The sequence below is a fragment of the Eupeodes corollae genome, chromosome 1 (assembly GCF_945859685.1).
Source record: "Eupeodes corollae chromosome 1, idEupCoro1.1, whole genome shotgun sequence".
Lineage (NCBI taxonomy): Eukaryota > Metazoa > Arthropoda > Insecta > Diptera > Syrphidae > Eupeodes > Eupeodes corollae.
The window spans coordinates 176,784,213-176,803,866 of NC_079147.1; the positions used below are offsets into that span (position 1 = coordinate 176,784,213).

At 35.7% G+C, this 19,654-nt stretch overlaps 1 protein-coding gene and 1 long non-coding RNA gene across 2 annotated transcripts; one reads left to right on the top strand and one right to left on the bottom strand.

Moving 5' to 3' along the window:
* Nucleotides 1–1,266: 1,266 nt before the first annotated feature.
* Nucleotides 1,267–17,753, bottom strand: LOC129953773 (nonsense-mediated mRNA decay factor SMG5). Its single transcript, XM_056067230.1, has 6 exons — nt 17,197–17,753; nt 17,040–17,132; nt 8,808–11,544; nt 8,608–8,740; nt 3,177–3,335; nt 1,267–3,092 (listed from the first exon to the last, which is right to left on the bottom strand). Exons 2-6 carry the CDS (start codon nt 17,129–17,131, stop codon nt 2,857–2,859), a joined length of 3,357 nt encoding a protein of 1,118 aa, XP_055923205.1. The 5' UTR covers nt 17,132; nt 17,197–17,753; the 3' UTR covers nt 1,267–2,856.
* LOC129953774 (uncharacterized) lies at nt 15,855–17,133 on the top strand. Its single transcript, XR_008782583.1, has 2 exons — nt 15,855–16,892; nt 16,955–17,133. It is a non-coding gene; the product is annotated as an uncharacterized LOC129953774 (long non-coding RNA).
* Nucleotides 17,754–19,654: the final 1,901 nt, after the last annotated feature.

Here is a 19,654-nt window from a genome sequence, read left to right on the forward strand (position 1 = left end):
GACCCTTGAGGTCTACGTGTGTCAATGACATCTGGACAGCCACTCCAACCTAACCTAACCTAAGTTGTTTTCATTAAATAAATTTCTCCTTTTTCTTAATAATATTTTGTTTATTTAGGAGTAGAATAGTTGGCAAAAGAAAACAAATAGAAAGGCTTGTGAAACTAATGGAGGAAAATCCTGAGGTTGCAAAAGGCAGTAATACTAAGTTTAATTTGCTTATTTTAATTCATGAATTTAAAATGTGTCAAGTGGGTTTAAAGCATCTCGTAATACTGTTTATTTTATCTTGCACTATAAACCTTCGTCCCTCAGTACAATTGCTTTCAAACAACAATTCTAGTGAAGGCTATAACTACTAAAAATAAACTTTTATAAATCGTATATAAATTACAATTCTTTACCATTTACGAATATTTGATACATTTGTCAACGAAGATTTTGTAGCTGATAGAATATTTGATGGGTATCAATATGTTTGATAGCCGTAATACCGAGTTTATCAATAAAGCTATTCACAATAGATCTTTTAATTCACTATTTATCAAAAATATTGATAATTGATCACCATAATACCGATTCAATAATATTAATAATTATCAACTGTTATCAAATATCGTGTTGATATATGATAACCATAATAGGGCTGTAAGATCCTCACCTTGAAATATTAAACCAACTTAAATTCTACTTGCCCTCTTCAAATATCAGAAAAACAGCACCAACAACATTTTCCACAAATGTTTCTTGGTAATTAACTACTTTAAAATCTACAGGTTGCAACTTCATTTTTACTGATTTCTCAAAATCAGCCTAATTAACAAAAACATTTCTACCAAAATTTGACTAATTTTTTTTTTAATTTCTACAAACCCTGACACCAGTTTTTATCTTATTAAACAGTTTAATCAATATTCTTATAAAAAATGACAAATCTCTCTAACTTTTTTGGGTTCCTGTTTAACATCTTAACAAAATTAGACTTACAAGGAATTTAATTATGCAATCCAAAAAGCGTCTATAGGTATGGAAACCACCTACGTACTGAATATGTAACACTAACTTGCTCTGTTCTGATTTCTCCCCACAACCAACCTAAATGAAATCACCAAAATCTTCAACTTTTTTTTAACAAATTTTCATCACTATGTTAACAACACAATCCATAAGATCAACCTAGATCTGGAAGTCCTAGCTGCTATGCCCTATCTTAATATACTATTTGTAACTTTAATTATAAATAAATAATAATAATAAAACAAACGCTTCATTTTATTTGCAATGCATTTTTTAATTTGACACGTATTGTTTTTGTTATAAAGGATTTTCATATTTAGAAATTGAATAAAATTTTCTTCTTTCGATGAAATACATACATATATTAATTTAAATAACTAAAAAAAATACTTAACACAAAAACACAAAATAAACATATTTTTTTGTTATTGTCTAAAAAAAAGAAAGGATGTAGATTTGTTTTAAAACCGCTCTATACAAAATTAATTCAAGACTTGTGTAGAAAAGAAAAATGATAAAATTTTAATTTTCAGTGGGGGCCAATGACCCCCCATTAAATCTGCTTAATTCAAGCGATTAATTTTTAATCCTTCTTGGAAAGCATAAAGCTGTTTTATTTATTCCAATTCTGTCGAATAAAATGTTTTCAAATATAAAAGAAAGATCGATATGATTCAAAAATTCAAAATAAAAATAAGAAAAAATAAATTTAATAATTTAAAGCAATGAAAAAATCTAATAAGCTATTGTCTGCAGGATAATAATAAAATAGTATTTAATTTTATATTTTTGTTTGTCCTGCATTAGTTTTCTTCGTCCACATCTACTCCTTTTTTCCTTTCAAGATATTAAGACCCATGTAGTTTTATGTTTGTTGTGTTGTTGTTGTTTTTTTCTTTTCTTTAATTTGTTTTTTTTTTTTTGTTGTAATTTTTCGCTGAAAATTCTTTTAATTTTGTTTGTTTGTTTTTGAAGCAAAAAGGTTAGCATAAAAGAACAAACTCAAGCTCGGGAAAGACGCGAATACACGATAAAATCACAATTTAAAGAACAATTTTGTTGGATGCGATTTCGCCTTTTTGCACTTCGAATTGCGCGCTGCTCTTTCGCTGTTTTTTTTTCTTTTTCTCTTTTCTTGGTTTTGTGTTCCTCTAATCTTTTAATCTGCTTGTGTTTTGTTGTGTATTTTTGTTTTTTAAATGTTGAAATTTATTTATTTAATGGATATTTGTTTCTTTCAATCGGATTTTAAAAAAAAAATTTCTTTGACCGTAACAAGAACAATTTGTATGACTTTTGCAAAATGGCTTTGACTGTTTTGTATTTGTTTGTTTTAATTCTATATTGTTTCAAGATCGTTTTATGGTAAAAATGTTTGTTTTACAACCGTGAGTCGTGTGGGAGGGGGAGCAGCACCACCACTCGTCAACAAACGATTCCACATTTACTGCCTCTCTACCTCTACACCTCATTCATCTTCCCATTCATCTTTTCCTTATAAAACAAAAATTGGTTTGTTGTGTTTACACATAAAATGTCTGTTTGCTGAATTTGTTTGTTGTTGATTTAGGTTTTTAAAGATTTTACTTTTTATATGTACGAATATAATATACGCTTGCCCTTTGCATGTTGTTTTTGTTGTATGTTGTTTGTGGTGTTTTTTTTTAGTTTTTTTTTTTTTGGAAATGAACACGCATGCGCAATTCGGTATTAATTTTTTTCCTCAAAACCTTTCGCCTTAAAAATTCTGGTGAAATCTTCTCTCTTCTTATGTTCTTCGTCATTGATGGATTGATTTCGTTGTTGTTTTATTTCTTGTTCCTCCGTTTGTGGCATTGTTCATTTTTTGTTCATTTTGAATTTAGCATAGAAGTTAGCAATTTGATCATGACGCACTGGTATGGCGTCTAAGATGCCAGTGAAACTGAAATTTGTATGACGTTTCTCGTGCAAGTTATCTCCCGATAGATAAGTTACCACGTTCGATTGGAATTCTGTTGAATTGGGATCGGTGTGATTGGCAACGAGGTGATTGCAGAATTGAGCAATTTGAACGAAGACTGTTGCCTCGCGATCTGAAATGAAAAACAAAGAACATGATAAGCCGTTTTTGATTAGGTCATTTTGATGTGAATCAATAATTATTGATTATTACTCACCGAGCTTCCTTGGAATTTTAACCAACGAGAATGTCATATTCTCGTTATCCCTCTGGGCACGCATATGTCTGTTGCCATGGGTGAATTCTTGCTCTAGCCAACGAATAACGTTCCTGGCATTTTCGCTGCGCTTCTTCAAATCGTCCAATTCATTAAATACTAAATTTAAATTAAAGAAAAAACAAGAATTAATATTTCCGAATTTTCACAATTGACAACAAATCGAAATAATAATAACTAATAATTGATCCATGGAGTTTAAGTTATTAGATTAGATATAGGTTGTTAAGCTTACGTAGTTTAGCTATTTTTACAATTCAAGGTAATAATTTATCTAATTATCTCAAATTTAATAATTTTTTTGTGCAAATAATATTAGGTATCTTTTGAAATATGTGATATTTGCCAATTTTTACATCATTTGGAAGTTAATTGCAAGCTTTAAATTTTGTTTAGATACTGAACATTGACTTTATCATCTGTTCTTATGTTATAAGGTTGTAAACTGGCTCTAGTTGATAATCTTCCACTTAGATAACTGGAATTGTTTGTTTAATGTTTAAGCATTCAAAGCACTGTGAAGCACAATTTAAATAAGTTTTCGTGTATTCTATAACTAGTTTAAAAATACACCTAATAACAGCTGTTAATTCTCAGTATCCCAACTAGCTTTTAGAATGGCTTCTTTCAAGGGTGATATTTAAAAACTTTCTAAATATTTTGAAAATTATTTAAGTCATTGAACACTAACATCATGTTTGACAGTTTCCTTAGACTTATGGTTTAGTACAGCCCAACAAATTTAGTTATTTCTCTTATGCAGATGATAATATTCTCGTGCAAACAGGTTCTAGTGTTAATGATGCAAAAAGTGTACTTGACGTAACGAAAAAGTGCTTTCTAAAGATTCTAACAGCAAATGTCAATATCAACCCAATAATTATTGATCCTACCCTTATATGCCTCAAATATTGGAATCAAACTCAGCTTACAAAATCGTTTCTATTACTGAAAAAGTAATAAACAATTCCATCCCTATTAAAAGCTCACTTCTCTTAGTTTTAGTTTTAGTTTTATTTCATCAATCAGATTACAATCTTTATAGACTAGATACTAAATAATACAATTGTTGGGGGCTGTATGCTTATATAAATAAATAAATTAAATAAATATTACTATAAGTTATACATTATTATTCGTAATTTTACAATTAATAAATATAAGTTTATGAAAAAAAAAGATCAATTCTTTAAATTTATTAGGAAATTACAGTTTAATATTATTTAACAAATATTTTTTAAATAAATCTCTCGAAACATCAATATTAAAATCAATCCTATTGCAAATTAAATTCACTTCTCTAGTGCAACGCGCGATTGGTTCATTACGGCCATAATTTGTGCGATGAAACTGCTCATAAAATTGAAACCGATAGCGTGTAGTTCTAGAGGGTACGTTAACACAATTAACTAATGTTAATAAAGGAGGGCAATTTATATGAAATGTAACTGTATCTCTCATAAACATAACTGAAAAATAAACCCGACGATCATAAAGAGAATGCATACCAAACAATAAACACCTACTATAATAAGAAGGCCTTGCAATCCGCCAATTAAGCTTATAAAACGCATATCTTGTAAAATTCTTTTGAACTTTTTCAATTCTGTCAATTGAATTATTATAATAAGCGTTCCAAACAATGCTACAATATTCAAGAACTGATCTTACTAGAGAATTGTAAAGGGATTTTAAAGTATATGAATCTGAGAATTCTTTTGTGTTTCTTTTAAGAAAACCAAGCATTTGATTTGCTTTGTTTATAATAAAATCATAATGCGGTAAAAAAGAAAGGTTTGTATCTAGAATTACCCCTAGATCTTTCTTCCTAGTTACACGTTCTAAATTTGTGTAGTTGATATTATAGTCAAACACTATAGGATTAGAATTTCGGAAACACGACAAAACTTGACACTTGGAAACATTTAAGAGAAGGTGATTTTGCTTACACCAATTGTCAAGCTTCGACAGATCTTCCAAAAGAAGAAAACAATCAGTTTGACAAGAAATCTTACGGTATAGTTTGAGGTCATCTGCGAAAAGAAGGCAGTTTGAATTTTGAAATAGATCAGGTATATCGTTTACAAATAACAAAAAAAGTAATGGACCCAAATGGCTTCCTTGCGGAACACCAGATGGAACAGAAACAAATTTTGAGAGCGAATTACCAACTTTTACTATTTGAACTCTACCAGCTAAATATGACTCAACCCATTTTAATAGAAAAGAGTTAATACCTAGAGAAGTTAATTTATTTAACAAGATTTGGTGATTGACTCTGTCAAATGCCTTAGCAAAATCAGTAAAAATAACATCAGTTTGGAAACCATTTTCCATATTTGTTATGATGTTATTGCTTAATAATGCTAAGTTTGTTGCCGTTGATTTCCCTGCTACAAACCCATGTTGAAAAATTGAAATATGATTATGAAATAGCTCAGTCAACTTTTAGTATCTACCAAGACCATACCTTGTAGCTTATCTATTGGGTGCACTAAGTTTTTTTTATAATTAGCGAACATTAAAAAGGTAAAAATATAGGAGATGCCGGTGAACATTGATTTTGAATTCCTGAACATTGCAATGATAGGGAAAGATAGAGCGTGGCAAGGCATTCCACGTTCGCGTAGTAGGCTAAAAAATGATTCTCTGTACTTTATAGTACGGCCGAAGTTGGACTTAAGGATAAATTGATTGGCATTCCTAGAACCGCGGGTATTACGATTAAATTGTTGAAGGAGAAGAATGCAACTGGCTATTTCACTAGAGCAAAATCTGTTAAAATAATGGTAAAAAAGGGTAAGACAAGAAACTTTACGACGATGTTCGAGTGACGTAATCGTGTAATGGAAAAGGCACAAATCAATTAAAAGCTCTTCTTTGAATACAGTCCAAGAGGCTTAAATAAGTTACTGAAGCATAAGCCCAGAGATGAGAGTTATATTCAAGTTTTAAACGTATATATGTAGGTTTTGTAGATTGTAGCCAGATTAGACCGAGAGAAAAATTTCTTGCATCTTCTCAAAAAACCTAGATCTTTTGCGGCATTTTTAGCGACATCGCGTGTTGCTGATGCACATTCCGAGGATGTCAAGATTTTCATTTTCGTTGATGCAAGGGCCACTCACAGATAGTGGCAAAGAGGGTATATCTCGCTTTAACTATAGAAGACAGCTGAGTTTTCGAAGCATTAAATTCTACACGGTTTTTGATTTCCCATTATACAATGCTGTCGAGATCAGAATTTAATGAGTTTATCATACGCTGCCGTTGAAGTTCCACATCCGAAGGACAAGGATGAGAATCTAAAAACAAATATGAAAAGCTGAGGGTACTGTCATCCGCGAAACAATTTAGTGGGTTAGAAGTTTCAGACAAAAGATCATTTATAAAAATAAGGAAGAGCGTCGAAAACAAAACGGAGCCCTAGGGCACACCAACATTTATTTTGTGAATATCAGATTTGGACCCGTCCAATACTACTTGACTGATCCGCGGTCTTCCTCTACTGTGCTGTCCTGTGGGTGTGGATTCGAAGATTTTCCGGGCTGGAGCATTGGTTTCCATGTGCTCTACGTGACCCAGCCATCTTAGTCGTTGGACTTTAACCCTTCTGGTTAAGTCTACGTCGCTGTACAGCCCGTACAACTCGTCGTTCCATCTTCTCCTCCACTCCCCTTCGATGCATAGGTAGAATCCAACCGACCCAAGGTGCTTTCATCCGCTTTTGTCATAGTCCATGGTGACGTTTTGATCAAGACGTCGGTGTTGTATGTCCTTTCTTGACGACAGCATGTACTTTGTTTTGTCCTCATTAACCGTTAAACCGAATTTTGCCGCCTCTGCCTCAATACTCACAAAAGCCCCATTGACATCACGCTGAGTTCTTCCGATTATGCCAATGTCACCAGCATATGCTAGTAATTGGACAGACTTTTGAAAGATAGTGCCTCTAGTGTTGACGTTTGAGCTCTGCACTATTCTTTCAAGCACTATGTTAAAAAAATCACATGACAGCGCGTCACCTTGTCTAAAACCTTTTTTGACATCGCAAGGTTCTGTTAAGTTGTTTCCAACCTTTATGGAGCAGCGTGAATTCTCCATGGTCATCCTGCACAAACGGACGAGTTTGGCAAGGATGCCAAAACTAGACATGGGTCTATACAGCTCGTCCCTGTAGATGCTGTCATATGCATATGAAATCGATGAAAAGATGGTGGGTGTCGATTTGGTGTTCTTGGGTTTTTTCCAGGATCTGCCGTAATGTGAATATTTGATCAACTGTGGACTTTCCTGGTCTAAGACCACACTAATAAGGACCTATCAGGTTGTTGATAATGGGCTTTACACATTCACATATTACGGCAGAGAAGATTTTATAGACGATGTTAAGATGATGAGGGTCTCTTTTTTCAGGATCGGGCAAACAATACTGAGGTTCCATTGATCGGACATGCTTTCTTCCGACCATATTTTACAGATAAGTTGGTGCATGCTCCTAACCACCTTATCTCCAGCTGCTTTAAAGAGCTGGGCATTCATTATTAGACTTTAGCTTAGATATGGCAATCTTTACTTCGTCTAAATCGGGAGGACGGGATTGTTGGCTTTCGTCGTCTATGTTGAATGGATCATCCTGCTTGACAGCGGAATTCGGTTCATCGTCGCCGCTATATAGTCTGCAAAAGTAGTCTTTCCATATCCTCAGCCTTGACTGCGGTTCCACTATGATGTTTCCACTTTCGTATTTGCAGCCTTCAGTTCTAGGTTTATGTACCTGTGATTTTCGTTTCACCTTTTCATAAAACTTTCGAACAACATTCCTGCTTTTAAACCTCTCAACATCTTCGACCGCACCTTTACAAGGTCAGTGTAACTCTGATTAATGACCAGCTCAAGAAATATCTTGGAGAACTCGACCATGAAGGTTATAAACCACGCGGGGTGTTAAGAAGATATGTTCGGAGCTGATAACATTGGGCTTTGCTGCAGTTTTCGCATAATCATCTACTGCACTTCTCCCTTTGTTGTCCAGAAGGCTTTTATGTCCAAATCTATTTATGATATGCTCCACTAGTGCAGGAACCAAGTGGACGACCAACGTAGTGTCAGCAATTTTCCGACGCAAAAGTTCGTTTTTATCAGGAGCGTTCGCTGCACAGTTGTAGTTCTGAAACCATTTTGAAACATTAAGAATCCAAGGGGAAAACTACCTACTGAAAAGCTATACCTCTACTACCGTTAACGCTTATAAAATTACCTAGACCAAATATAAAGAAAATATAACTTACGATTTGTAGTTTTAAATGAGGGGATATTTCCCAATTTAAACTAGATCATTTGAACTTTTACCCAATGTAAATAAAATTACCTGCATTTGGAATCAAAACAATAAACTTCTTGCTTTTGACCAAGTTCTTAACAATCCCTGTATATTCAGTAAGTGCCTTCGCATCGACAACAACAAATGGTGTCATAATCATATTCAATGGATTTTTGCGGAGCTAAAAATAATACAAATTATAAAATAAACACCATTCAATTTGTTTAAGTCGGATAAAATATTTGTACCTCTTCTTCCAAAGTTTCCACTTCATTCTTCAGCCACAATTTGCCCATTATCTCGCATTTCTTATTGACTTCGTTCTTTTGGGCTTCACTGCGTTCCTCATCGGCGCCACTGCTCGATTGCAGCTTCTCAATTTTTTCGCCTGCATTGCGATTTCTTAGGTAACCCTTGCGGGGCATTCGTTTGCACTCCTCAACTGTGTCCTTCTCTTCATTGCTGGTGTAGCTCTTGCGTACGATTCCATTCTTACGATCACTGTAGCGACGAGTGCGTCCTTCTACGCGCTTCCTCGAATTCTTTGCCGATCTGCGTTCCCTTCGACGGGATGAGGATACTTTCTTCTCCTCCCTCTTTTTCTTCACATTCTCGGTGAATTTCCTCGACTTAACACAGAATCTATAGTTGAACTTCTTCTGTTTGCAAATAAAGAATCCAAAATCGACCATTTTGAAGATTCTCAGTATGTTCTCCTCGTTGGGAGTAATTTTCTCGCGAATTGTGGTTTCCCAATCTAGCTGCATCTGTGTGCTTTGGAATAGATCAAAGTTCTTCAGAACAAAATCTTCCGATAAAGGAACCGCGGCGCGGACATCGAACAGTTCACTCAGAGGCTCACGGACATTTGAAGTGAGCAAGAACTCCCTCTCGAAGTACACCTTTCTGGTGAAGATGTCAATGTTGCAGTAGTTCAGAAGCTTCATGATTTTATGAATAAACTCGGGGTTGGAGTGATAGCATCCAAACAAAATCTCCTGGTTTATCTTCAACCAGTCAAAGAGAATCTTCAGAGCACGCATTGTCGGCTCGGTTTGAACAAAGTCCACAATGATGTTGGGGTCAATTTTGGTGTACTTATTGCGATAGACCAATTTCTTGGGCGGATCACCCACCTTCACCTCCTCCTCGATGTCTGATTTAAAATTGATTGCGCCCAATGAAGCACTATTCAGATTGAGGATCTCAAAGCCCTTTAGGAGCTCCTCACTATCGACTTCTTGGGACAAATCAGCTCCAGGATATATGATCTTCTCTTCCTCGATAACAATATCTTCGTTATCGGAAAAGGTTGGGTAGTTTCTGTTCTCCAACTCATCGTCCTCTGATTCTTCGGCTTTCTGTTTAATTTCCTTGCCATTGGGCAATGCTCCGCCATCCTCGATATCACTGAAATCGCTCTCGAAATTCGAACTCAAATCCGAGTATTCATCTTCCTCGGAGGAGAAGTCCGTGTCCATGTCGGATTCTGTGTCATAGCAACTGCTATCGTCACTTTGTGCTATCTTCCTACGACGGCGTCGCAATTTCATGCCCTTCTTCTTGCTTTTACTCGACAATGGTGTCTTTAAGTCGGATTCCTTGGCCTCGTCACTGCTGCGTGTCGAATTCTGTGGGTTTTTCTCATCGTTATCCTTCTTTGAAACAACAACCGATGCTTTGATCTCGCGCTTCCCATTGATTTCCTCCTGCTCATCGGTGTCCGATGGAGGTTTGATCTTCTTCTCAGTCTCTCCCATTGTGGCCATCCAGTTCTTGAACTCATTGCGACTCTTTCGCACTGACATATCGAATTCCTCGAATTTCTTCGCGTACATCTCGTGGAATTCTTCGTTCTCCTTCGATTTCGACAAAACCACCTGCTCTAGATTGACAATGCAAGCGTCCATGAGATCAGAACAAACTGCCACCAGGAAAGCGTTTAACGAGTACACTTTCTGCGAGTTGATCATCTTCAACTTGGACAAACAGAAGAACAGAATATTGACAACCTTGAAGACACTTGCCTCCGTGATGTTGATGCTCTTCGAGCACAGAATCTTCCTCAAATCAACCAAGACACAATGACACAAGCTGTTGAAGTCTGGAACTTCTTTGTCAAAGAAGAATATATCCACAATCAGATAGAATCGAGCATAGAAATCCTTCAGATTGAACTCAACCTTATTGGGATCTAACTTCTCAAGGTAGTCTGCGTGAGCTTGGAACAATTTGCACACGTTATTCTCACTCAATTCAAATGGTACAATGCACACCAACGAGTACAGATAATGATAGATGGAATCCAGGTCATAATTCTGTCCGTAATACAGAGTTCCCAGCTGATTCTGGGACATGCCAATGGCAGGATTCAACTTGAATGCCTCGTAATAAAATTTCGCCGCCATTTTCTTCGTTATCTTCGGCTTTGAATCAATTTTGAAATCAAGAAAATATCGATGCAAGTCCCCCAAGGAAAGCAATGCTGAGTGAATTGTGTCCAAGGCAAAACTAACCGCCTCGAGACTCTTGTCCACCACGAAGTCATCGATAATTTCCTCACCATCGCTGGTGCTGATCTTGCGGTAATCACATCCATCAACCCCCTCAGTGAAGACACCGAAATTAAGTAGGAATTTCAAATCTAAATCGTAGATTTCTTCCATTTTAGATGCGATACGCTTATAGTTGGCGATACCACTGAACAGAAACTTCTCCAGCTTCTGGAAGTTCTCTTCGGCACTTTCTTCTTTTTGTTCTTTATTCCAGTTCTTCTTTACGAAAGCTATAAATTCGTAGTAACCTTTGCGCCAGAGTATTTCGCGTGCTTTCTTACCAACAACTTGAAAGTCTTTAAATAAAATGGACTTGCACAGTTGCACCAACTGTGAACGTTTATCTTCGATGTCATGATCGAAGAGTTCGGACATTGATACTATGGATTTTTTTTCATCATCCAATTGTTTGGTGACCATATACAAGGAGCTGCAAATAAAGAAATAAAATAAAAGTAAAAAAGCAGTAAGGGAAAAATAATCAAAATGGAAACGTAGAAAAAACGCCAAGTGCACCACATTTTATCAATTTAATTTTGTATTTATTAAATTTTTGTATTTCTGTTTTGGCCGAAATGAAGCACACACCGCCTTCTGTAAGGAATTATATTTACACATTTCTGTTATCTGTTATTCTCAAGGAGCCATTGCATCTAAAGACAGTGATAATTTGGTGCGGATTTCGGAGTAGTCGCAGCATTACTGGGTCATTCAACGATGGGCGTTACAAGGCCATGTTAAATGACTTTTTTTATATAAATTTGAAGACGTGGATATAGACGACCTCTGGTTCTTCCAGGATGGTCCGTCATGGCGTAGAGCTCTTGTCACAATCAATTTTCTAGTCATCGAATATTTTTACTAGCTGAATTGGACATTATGTGAACGTCTGAAGCCGTTCGTCAACAATCTGATAGGCCCTTATTAGTGTGGCCTCTGACCAGGAAAGTCCACTATCGACCAAATATTTACACTACGACAGATCTTGAAATAACCCAGGAGCTTCAAATCGATACCCACCATCTCTTTATCAATTTTAAAGCCGCGTATGACAGCATCTATACGGAAGAGCTCTACAGAGCAATGTCTAGTTTTTGCATCCCTGTCAAACTTATCCGTTCGTGCAGAATGACGATGGAGAATGCACACTGCACTATCAGGGTCGGAGAAGATTTCACCGATGCATTTGATGTCAAAAAAGGTTTAAGACAAAGCGTTGCACTGTCATGCTACCTCTTTGTCGTTCTTGCAAGAATTGTGCAAAACTCAACGGTCAAAACTAGAGGCACAATCTTCCAACTGTCCATCCAATTACTCGGATACGCAGATGATATTGACATAATTGGAAGATCAAAGTGTGATGTCAGTGGAGCGTTTTTGAGCATTGCGACGGTAGCGAAGAAGCTGAGCTTAGAGGTCAATGAGGGCAAGACCAAGTATATGCTGGACGGTGGACAACTATTACTTCGAGGTAGTAAAGGACTTTGTCTGCCTAGGCTTTAAACACAGACAACGACACCAGCGCTGAAATCAAACGAAGGATAACTCTTGCAAAATCGCTGCCTCTCTCGAGCATCTAAAATCACCATCTATAAAACTCATCATCCCGGTTCTAATTTATGGCGCTGAGGTCTGGACCCTGTCAAAAAATTCTTTGGGTGATATATGGTCCCGTATGAATAGATAGAGGATGGAGAAGAAGATATAACGACGAACTGTACGGACTTTACAGCGAAACTAACCTAGTTAATAGAATTAAAGTCTAACGACTTAGATGGCTAGGTCATGTAGAGCAAATGGACATCAAAGCTCCAGCCCGGAAGGTCTTCGAATCCAATCCCGAGGGACGGCGTAGTAGAGAAAGACCGCGACTCAAGCGGCGCACTCAGGTGGATGAACCCCTCAACCAACTTGGCGTGCGTAACTGGAGACAGCTAGCTAGGGAGCTGGCTGGAGACGCATGTTGTTAAGTAAGTATGTAAGGTACTTACTAGTAAGGAAATGCGTTGGTAGACAAAATGGAAAAGTACAATATAGTCTCACTTCATAAGATACCGGTGCACTTTGGAATGCAAGGCAATGAAGAAGCAGCTTCATTGACGGAACCAGAGCCTTATTGTGGTTTAGAAGATAGTGTGATCAAAAACAAGATCAAAACCTTACTAAGACAGGCTAAACTACTACTTGGAAACTATAATCAAAAACGACTTTTTGCTTGTATCACTATAAGTAGGATTTATCGAAGCCTAGTAACTACTCTCTCTTTAAAAACACAAAATTTTAAGTTCCTTTAAAGAGCAACTTTTGAGGGCTTGCTGTAAAATGAGTAACCTCACCTAAACCATTAGAGGGCACAATATATAGCTTGCTCTTAGTTCATCAATATCATATTAGAGTACTATTCAATTATAGGAAAGACGAAAGATGCTACCAATCGCGATAAGGAGAAGGCGTGGAAGAAGATTGTATGTAAATATATTCAATTTTGCAACAACAAGCGAAGTAAGTCGGTTTGCAGGAATTTTTGTTTCTGCATTTCACGATTTGTAAAATCTTTGCGAGAGAAATAAACAAAAATTAAACCGAATTCAAGGGATCGAGCCCCAAAAAGACGGGTGGTCGGACCAAAGAAAAGTAGCTACCAGCACTAAATAATCTAATGCAGCAATTGTCGTTGCTTTTTACATCTTCGAATTTCGGTTTTGCTGCTATATCAGGTGACTAATCAATACAATTGCTTAGAAAAAAAGCAATCAATTTCTATAATTATAATTTTAGTCGATGATTTGACTTTTTTTTAATGATGTGGATGCTAATGTCACAGTTTTGCATCAAAATGAAATTGCAGATGAATATGCGAGTTAATGAGAGAGAGAGAGAAAGAGTTAATAAGTTAACACCAAAACATTATAATTTAAACAAAAAAAAATAATAAAAAACAGGGAACAACTAGACGACGCCATCCATCGAACCGTCTCCCAGTGTAACGCTTGCCAGTTGAACGCAAGCCAGCCTCCGAAACACTACACAAGTTGGCCACGCACAGATGAAGCCTGGGTCCCCATTCATGTTGATTTTGCGGGCCCGTTCGAGAAACACATGTGGATGATAGTGGCCGACTCTTTCTCGAATTTTCCATTCATCATAAAAATGGTTTCTTGTACAGCAACAACTACGATAAATACGTTAAAAACGGTTTTCGCTCTGGAGGGGTTACCGAAGACGATAGTTTCTGACAACGGCACTCAGTTTACGTCATCCGAATTTCAACATTTTTGTAAACGGTTCTCAATACAACACATCACTTCCTCTCCTTTCAACCCAGAATCAAATGGAGCCGCTCAACGAATGGTACGGACGTTCAAAACATCGATTGCGAAAATTCTTTGTGACAACACCCGATGTGAAGACGCTCTACAGGTATTTTTACCAACATACCGGTCATCCCCGGGCAAAGATGGAAAATCACCTGCGGAGAAGCTCCAGGGGCGATGCCATCGAACTGCGCTATCTGCTTTGTGCCCCGATTCAAAAACTCACGTAAAAAAAAATTCAGCCAAATTCGTCAGTGGCCAAACTGTTCTCGTCCGAATAAAACTCGCCATAAAACTAAATGGATCAAAGCTGTCATTACGGAAACGTTAGGAAGGAGAATGTACAGAGTGGAAACTGAACATGGTTCCATTTGGCGTCGCCACCAAAACCAAATTCGCCAAAGAGAAGCCTCCGAAAATGATCACCCAACTTCGAAAGTTCAGGGGAGTAAAGAATTCACTTTAACCAATCCTATCTCTTATTCTAACCTAGGTGTTTCACAACCATCACAATCAAAAAAGAAAAGTCATCAAGTTGAAGACATATACCATATGAGGCATCATTTTCGTCATCACCAAAGAGGGTAGAGGATTCAGTTATCAAGACGAATCCACCATCACCACCTACCACTGATCTTACATCGCCAGTTTGCTCATCGCCAACTTGCTCAACATCTACTGAAGCTGACAAAGCCGAGCATGCAAGTACTTCATCAACTTCCAACATTCCCGCGACTCAGCCGAGTCATGGCAGGAAAAAGCGAGTTAGTTTCAGTTTATATCCAGCCCCAGAAAATAATAGACGGTCGGAACGTTTACAACAAAAAAGGAGAACCAAGTCAAAGTCCAAATAAGTGTGGAGGAAACTGTTGTCTGACAGATGTCGTGCAGCGAAGGAGAAAGATTTTCTCCTTGTGTCATCCATGATACCCTTTTCCGCCGCTGCCATCTTGCACTCTTCGCGGCATCATTCGGCCACTTACATCCTGAACATCATCGCGAGCACCTGTGCTCGCCACTAATCTTCTTCATTAATTGATTTATTAATTTTCGTGTATTTTAGTATATTTCATTGTATACGTATAAAAGTAATAAACCTTGAATTATATGAAACCCCGCCTTCAGTTCTAGAGTTCAACTTTGAGTGAACGAATGTGCCCTTTCAAATTGAGTTTATGGAATCTGAACAAAGCTTTAGGCTCTAGGCTTCCTTCTCTTTACTTCTCAATACTGCATTTTTTAAGTTAATTTTTTAAGTTGACAAATGATTTGAAATTCTGAAGATATCTTGAAAAAACGTTTTATACGAATAAGCAGTTTTTTTGTTGATACTACGCGGATTATTAGTTATTTCAAATTATCTAACGATTTTTTCGGCAAGTTTTTTTCATTTTAGAAGTATGTGTGTATATCAATTTTGGTCAACTTACAGATTGTTTCGGAACTTATCTACCTCAGTAGAACTACTGGTAGATATTGTCTTGAAACTAGATCAATAACTTGCTAAAATTTAACCCGCACCCAACAAAAATTTGCTGAAAAAAAAAACAAACAAAGCTTGCAACCTACCTTCTAATGAAAAGAAAAACCTGTCTGAACAAAGAATTAAAGCAAATCCTGTTACCAGTAGACAACGAAGAGTAAACGAACTAATGATCGAAAGGAAGATAATATGTAATTGTTATGGGCTGAACTTTAACAGGCAGCCACAAATACAAAATAAACAGTTTAATGCAAAACTCTATGAAAAATAAATAACTAAAAGGAATACTTATTCGCGTACTATTTTATATTCCATAAAGAACACATCAAGTCTTACTAACGGCAGCCCTGAACAATGTCATTGGAAATTATCCAATTAGAATACCTAATAAAAAAACCGGAAGAAACAAGTTTTAGATTTTCGATAAAAAATCGTTCTTTCGTTTAACAATCGTTTTCAAAACACTTACGACTAACTGCTGCAATAGACACTACGTAAATATATTAATTTGTTTATTTATTGCAATTGCTTGAATACCTAATTATTTACGTCACCTTCACCAACTTATAAAATAACAAAATTAGACGATTACAACAATAAATGGAAATAAAAATGTTAATGAGTCATGACGTTAATTGTTAATAATCTTAAACACGAGCTACATTTTTGTTTTGTGACGAAATTGAAACAATAATACCTTCGCTGGCGACCGCAGTGGCGGACCTACCTCAATAATTTGATCAAGCTTGTAACAAACTATTTTCCACATTCTTCTTTGTCTTAGAATTCAGAATTTTAATACAAAGGAGCTAAAGACGACCAAGAAAAATTCAAACTTTTCACTTGTCTCTGTGAATAAACAGAAATAAAAACAAAACCAAGACTATGACCAACACCAAGTGGAAGTGAGGGGTGATTGGTCAAGGGGGCGACTATCAGACGGGGGTTGATGTACAAGCGGATACACATACAAGTAAATAGGTTGGGGTTTATTTTTAACACAATAAATCACACTTGATTAATTTTTTTTGTCTACAAACAAGAAAAAACTAAAAATAAATGAATAGATCTGCCGAACGAAGCCGATTGCAGCAAAACAGCTAATTCGCAAAGAAAAAGAACTCTCACCGATAAGTCTCCTTGGGGTCACGGCCACCAGAAATTTCCATCGCAGTTAGCCCACGGAACAGCCCAGTTTCCTCTGCTTCTTTGTCGTTCATGCTGAAAAATATTGAAATTTCGAGATTGAAAAAGATGCACTTTAAACAATATAAATTAATCATACCAATAATAAGACCAAATTTATGATTTTGCACAAGTCAGTATTTTTATTTTATTAACCTTTTCGCACGTAAACTTAAACTTAAATTAGTTCTATTTTATCTTCTACAGATTCTGTTGTGTTGTTATTGTAGAATGTTGTTAAATGTTTATTTTAACTTTTAACACACACGTTTTCGCTTTTAAACAAAAATTATTCTTCTGGTTTTTTCCTTTTTCCGTTTTGCTTTTTCTCTGTATTTTCTATGACGAAAATGAACAAATTATGAGTCAAGAGACGACGTGAACTCGATTTCCATTGTACGAAACTGAAACTGAAATGGAATAAAATTCAGCTGCTCCTGCACTGAAATGCTGCTGCGTTGTTTCGATTCTTTTCGAATTTATTTGTCTTTCCAATTAAATACTGGTTATATTTTCAATCTATCGACAGTTTATAGGATTTAGTAAACGTTTTTCAAGTATTTTTAATGCACAATATTTGAGAATTAAATGGTTTTAAACCGCAATAAGAATTTCGTATTTCGCACGTCTTGAACACTTTTCAGATATAAATTAAAAATGGATGATGTTGGATTTTAGTTGAAGAAAAAAAAAATACGGAATTTACAGTTTTCCAGTGAGTAGAAAGAAGACAGATGTTTCTGGTCGTCTATGAAGTCGGTAATGTTGTTTTATAAAATGAATGTATTCAGAGAACTATATTGATGGGGTGTTTACAAAACGTTGTGAAATTGAAATTTAATTAACTCCCTTTTTACAATTTCTAATGATTATTTAATATTTATAGAAAGTGAGATGGCAAAGCGAAGGTTATGTCAACAGAATACTATATTTTTTTCAAAAAACATAAGAAGATGACCACCAACATTTCCCTTTATATTATTTATTACAATATAAATAAATTTACAATATAACAATATTAACAATTACAGCACTAGCCACCAGACACTTATGGTTGGAAGTTTTAAAAATAATTTGGAGAATGAAAAGACGTATAGGGCCGTTGTAGCTCGGGACCCATACGACGATGTAGCGTCATTTTTCTGTAAACTATTTATTATAGAAGTACATGAAAGGCGTAACTCAAAAATGTATTTGAAAATTTAAATATTCTTTAACATTTTGTTTTGAGTGTATTAAATCCTGTCACCGGATAACTTATTGACAACAACCGCAGAGTTTCTGTCATAAAATACCTATAGCGAGTGTCATTAATTCTTAAACATTCTTTTGGTGTTTTGTTCGTAGTAAAGGTTGATTAACAGTTTGTCTATTCAAGAGTACCGTTAAAATAAAATGTTGACTAGACTTTTGCATACTCGTTTAAGTGCCCCAAAAATTGTGCAAGATGTGTTAATGGAATGCAAAAAGAAAATATCTGCATCAACGGTAAGCCGAACCATAAATACAAATGGCTACAATGGTCGTGTTTTCCGAAAAAATGTATATTTCAATATGCACAACAGGCAAATTCGGATCAAATTCGCTAGGGAACACAAAAATAAGGATGCAACTTGGTGGGATGATGTAATATTTGCTGACGAGAGTAAGTATAACCTCTTTGGATCGGATGGAAGAGCTATGGGGTAGCGCAAACCAAATGAAGAGCTAAAAGCAGGAACACAAAGCCAACAGCTAAGCATGGAGGCGGGCACATTAAGGTTTGGGGGTGCATTTCGACAAGAGGCATGGGAAATTTAGTATTCATATACGGTATTTTGAATAAGGAATACTATTTGGGGATCTTAAAAGAAAATTTAACTGAAAATGCTGAGAAAATAGTCATTTTAAGGAATTTCAAATTTTACCAGGACAACCACCCGAAGCACAAGCCGCATATTGTAAGAGAATGGCTACTGTATAACTGTCCAAAAGTTATCGAAACACCTCCACAATCTAAAGACCTTAACCCAATCGAGAATTTGTTGGATGAATTGGACCCTCGAGTTCGCGAAAACCCTGTTTCTTCAATAAGTGCACCTAAGCAACGGCTTCAAGAAGAATGAAGCAAAATAGACATTGAATACATTCAAACAATTATACAAAATATGCCCAAGCGACTGGACGGATTCCAACAAAATATTAAAATCAATGTTAAAAAGGTTAATTAAAAAGTTAATATAAGTATGTAAAAAAAAACGAATATTAATGAAGTGTTATTTTTTGTCGTATTATTTATTTATTTTATTTTAAATTTATATATGTTGAAATTATTAAATACAACATATTTTTTAAAAAAAAAACTGGTTTTTAACTTTTTTAAAGTTTAAAGTGAAAAGTAAAGTGTTCTTATGGAAAGAAGCAAAAAAACCGAATATTAATGGCACTCAGTGTATATTATAATAACGGTTAAATATGATAACTTTAAAAAATGATGAGTCTCGAAAAGTTATAAAAGGAGCGAATGTCGCTGTAAATATTTTATAACACAATTATTTTTTATTTCTAGAATACTAAGC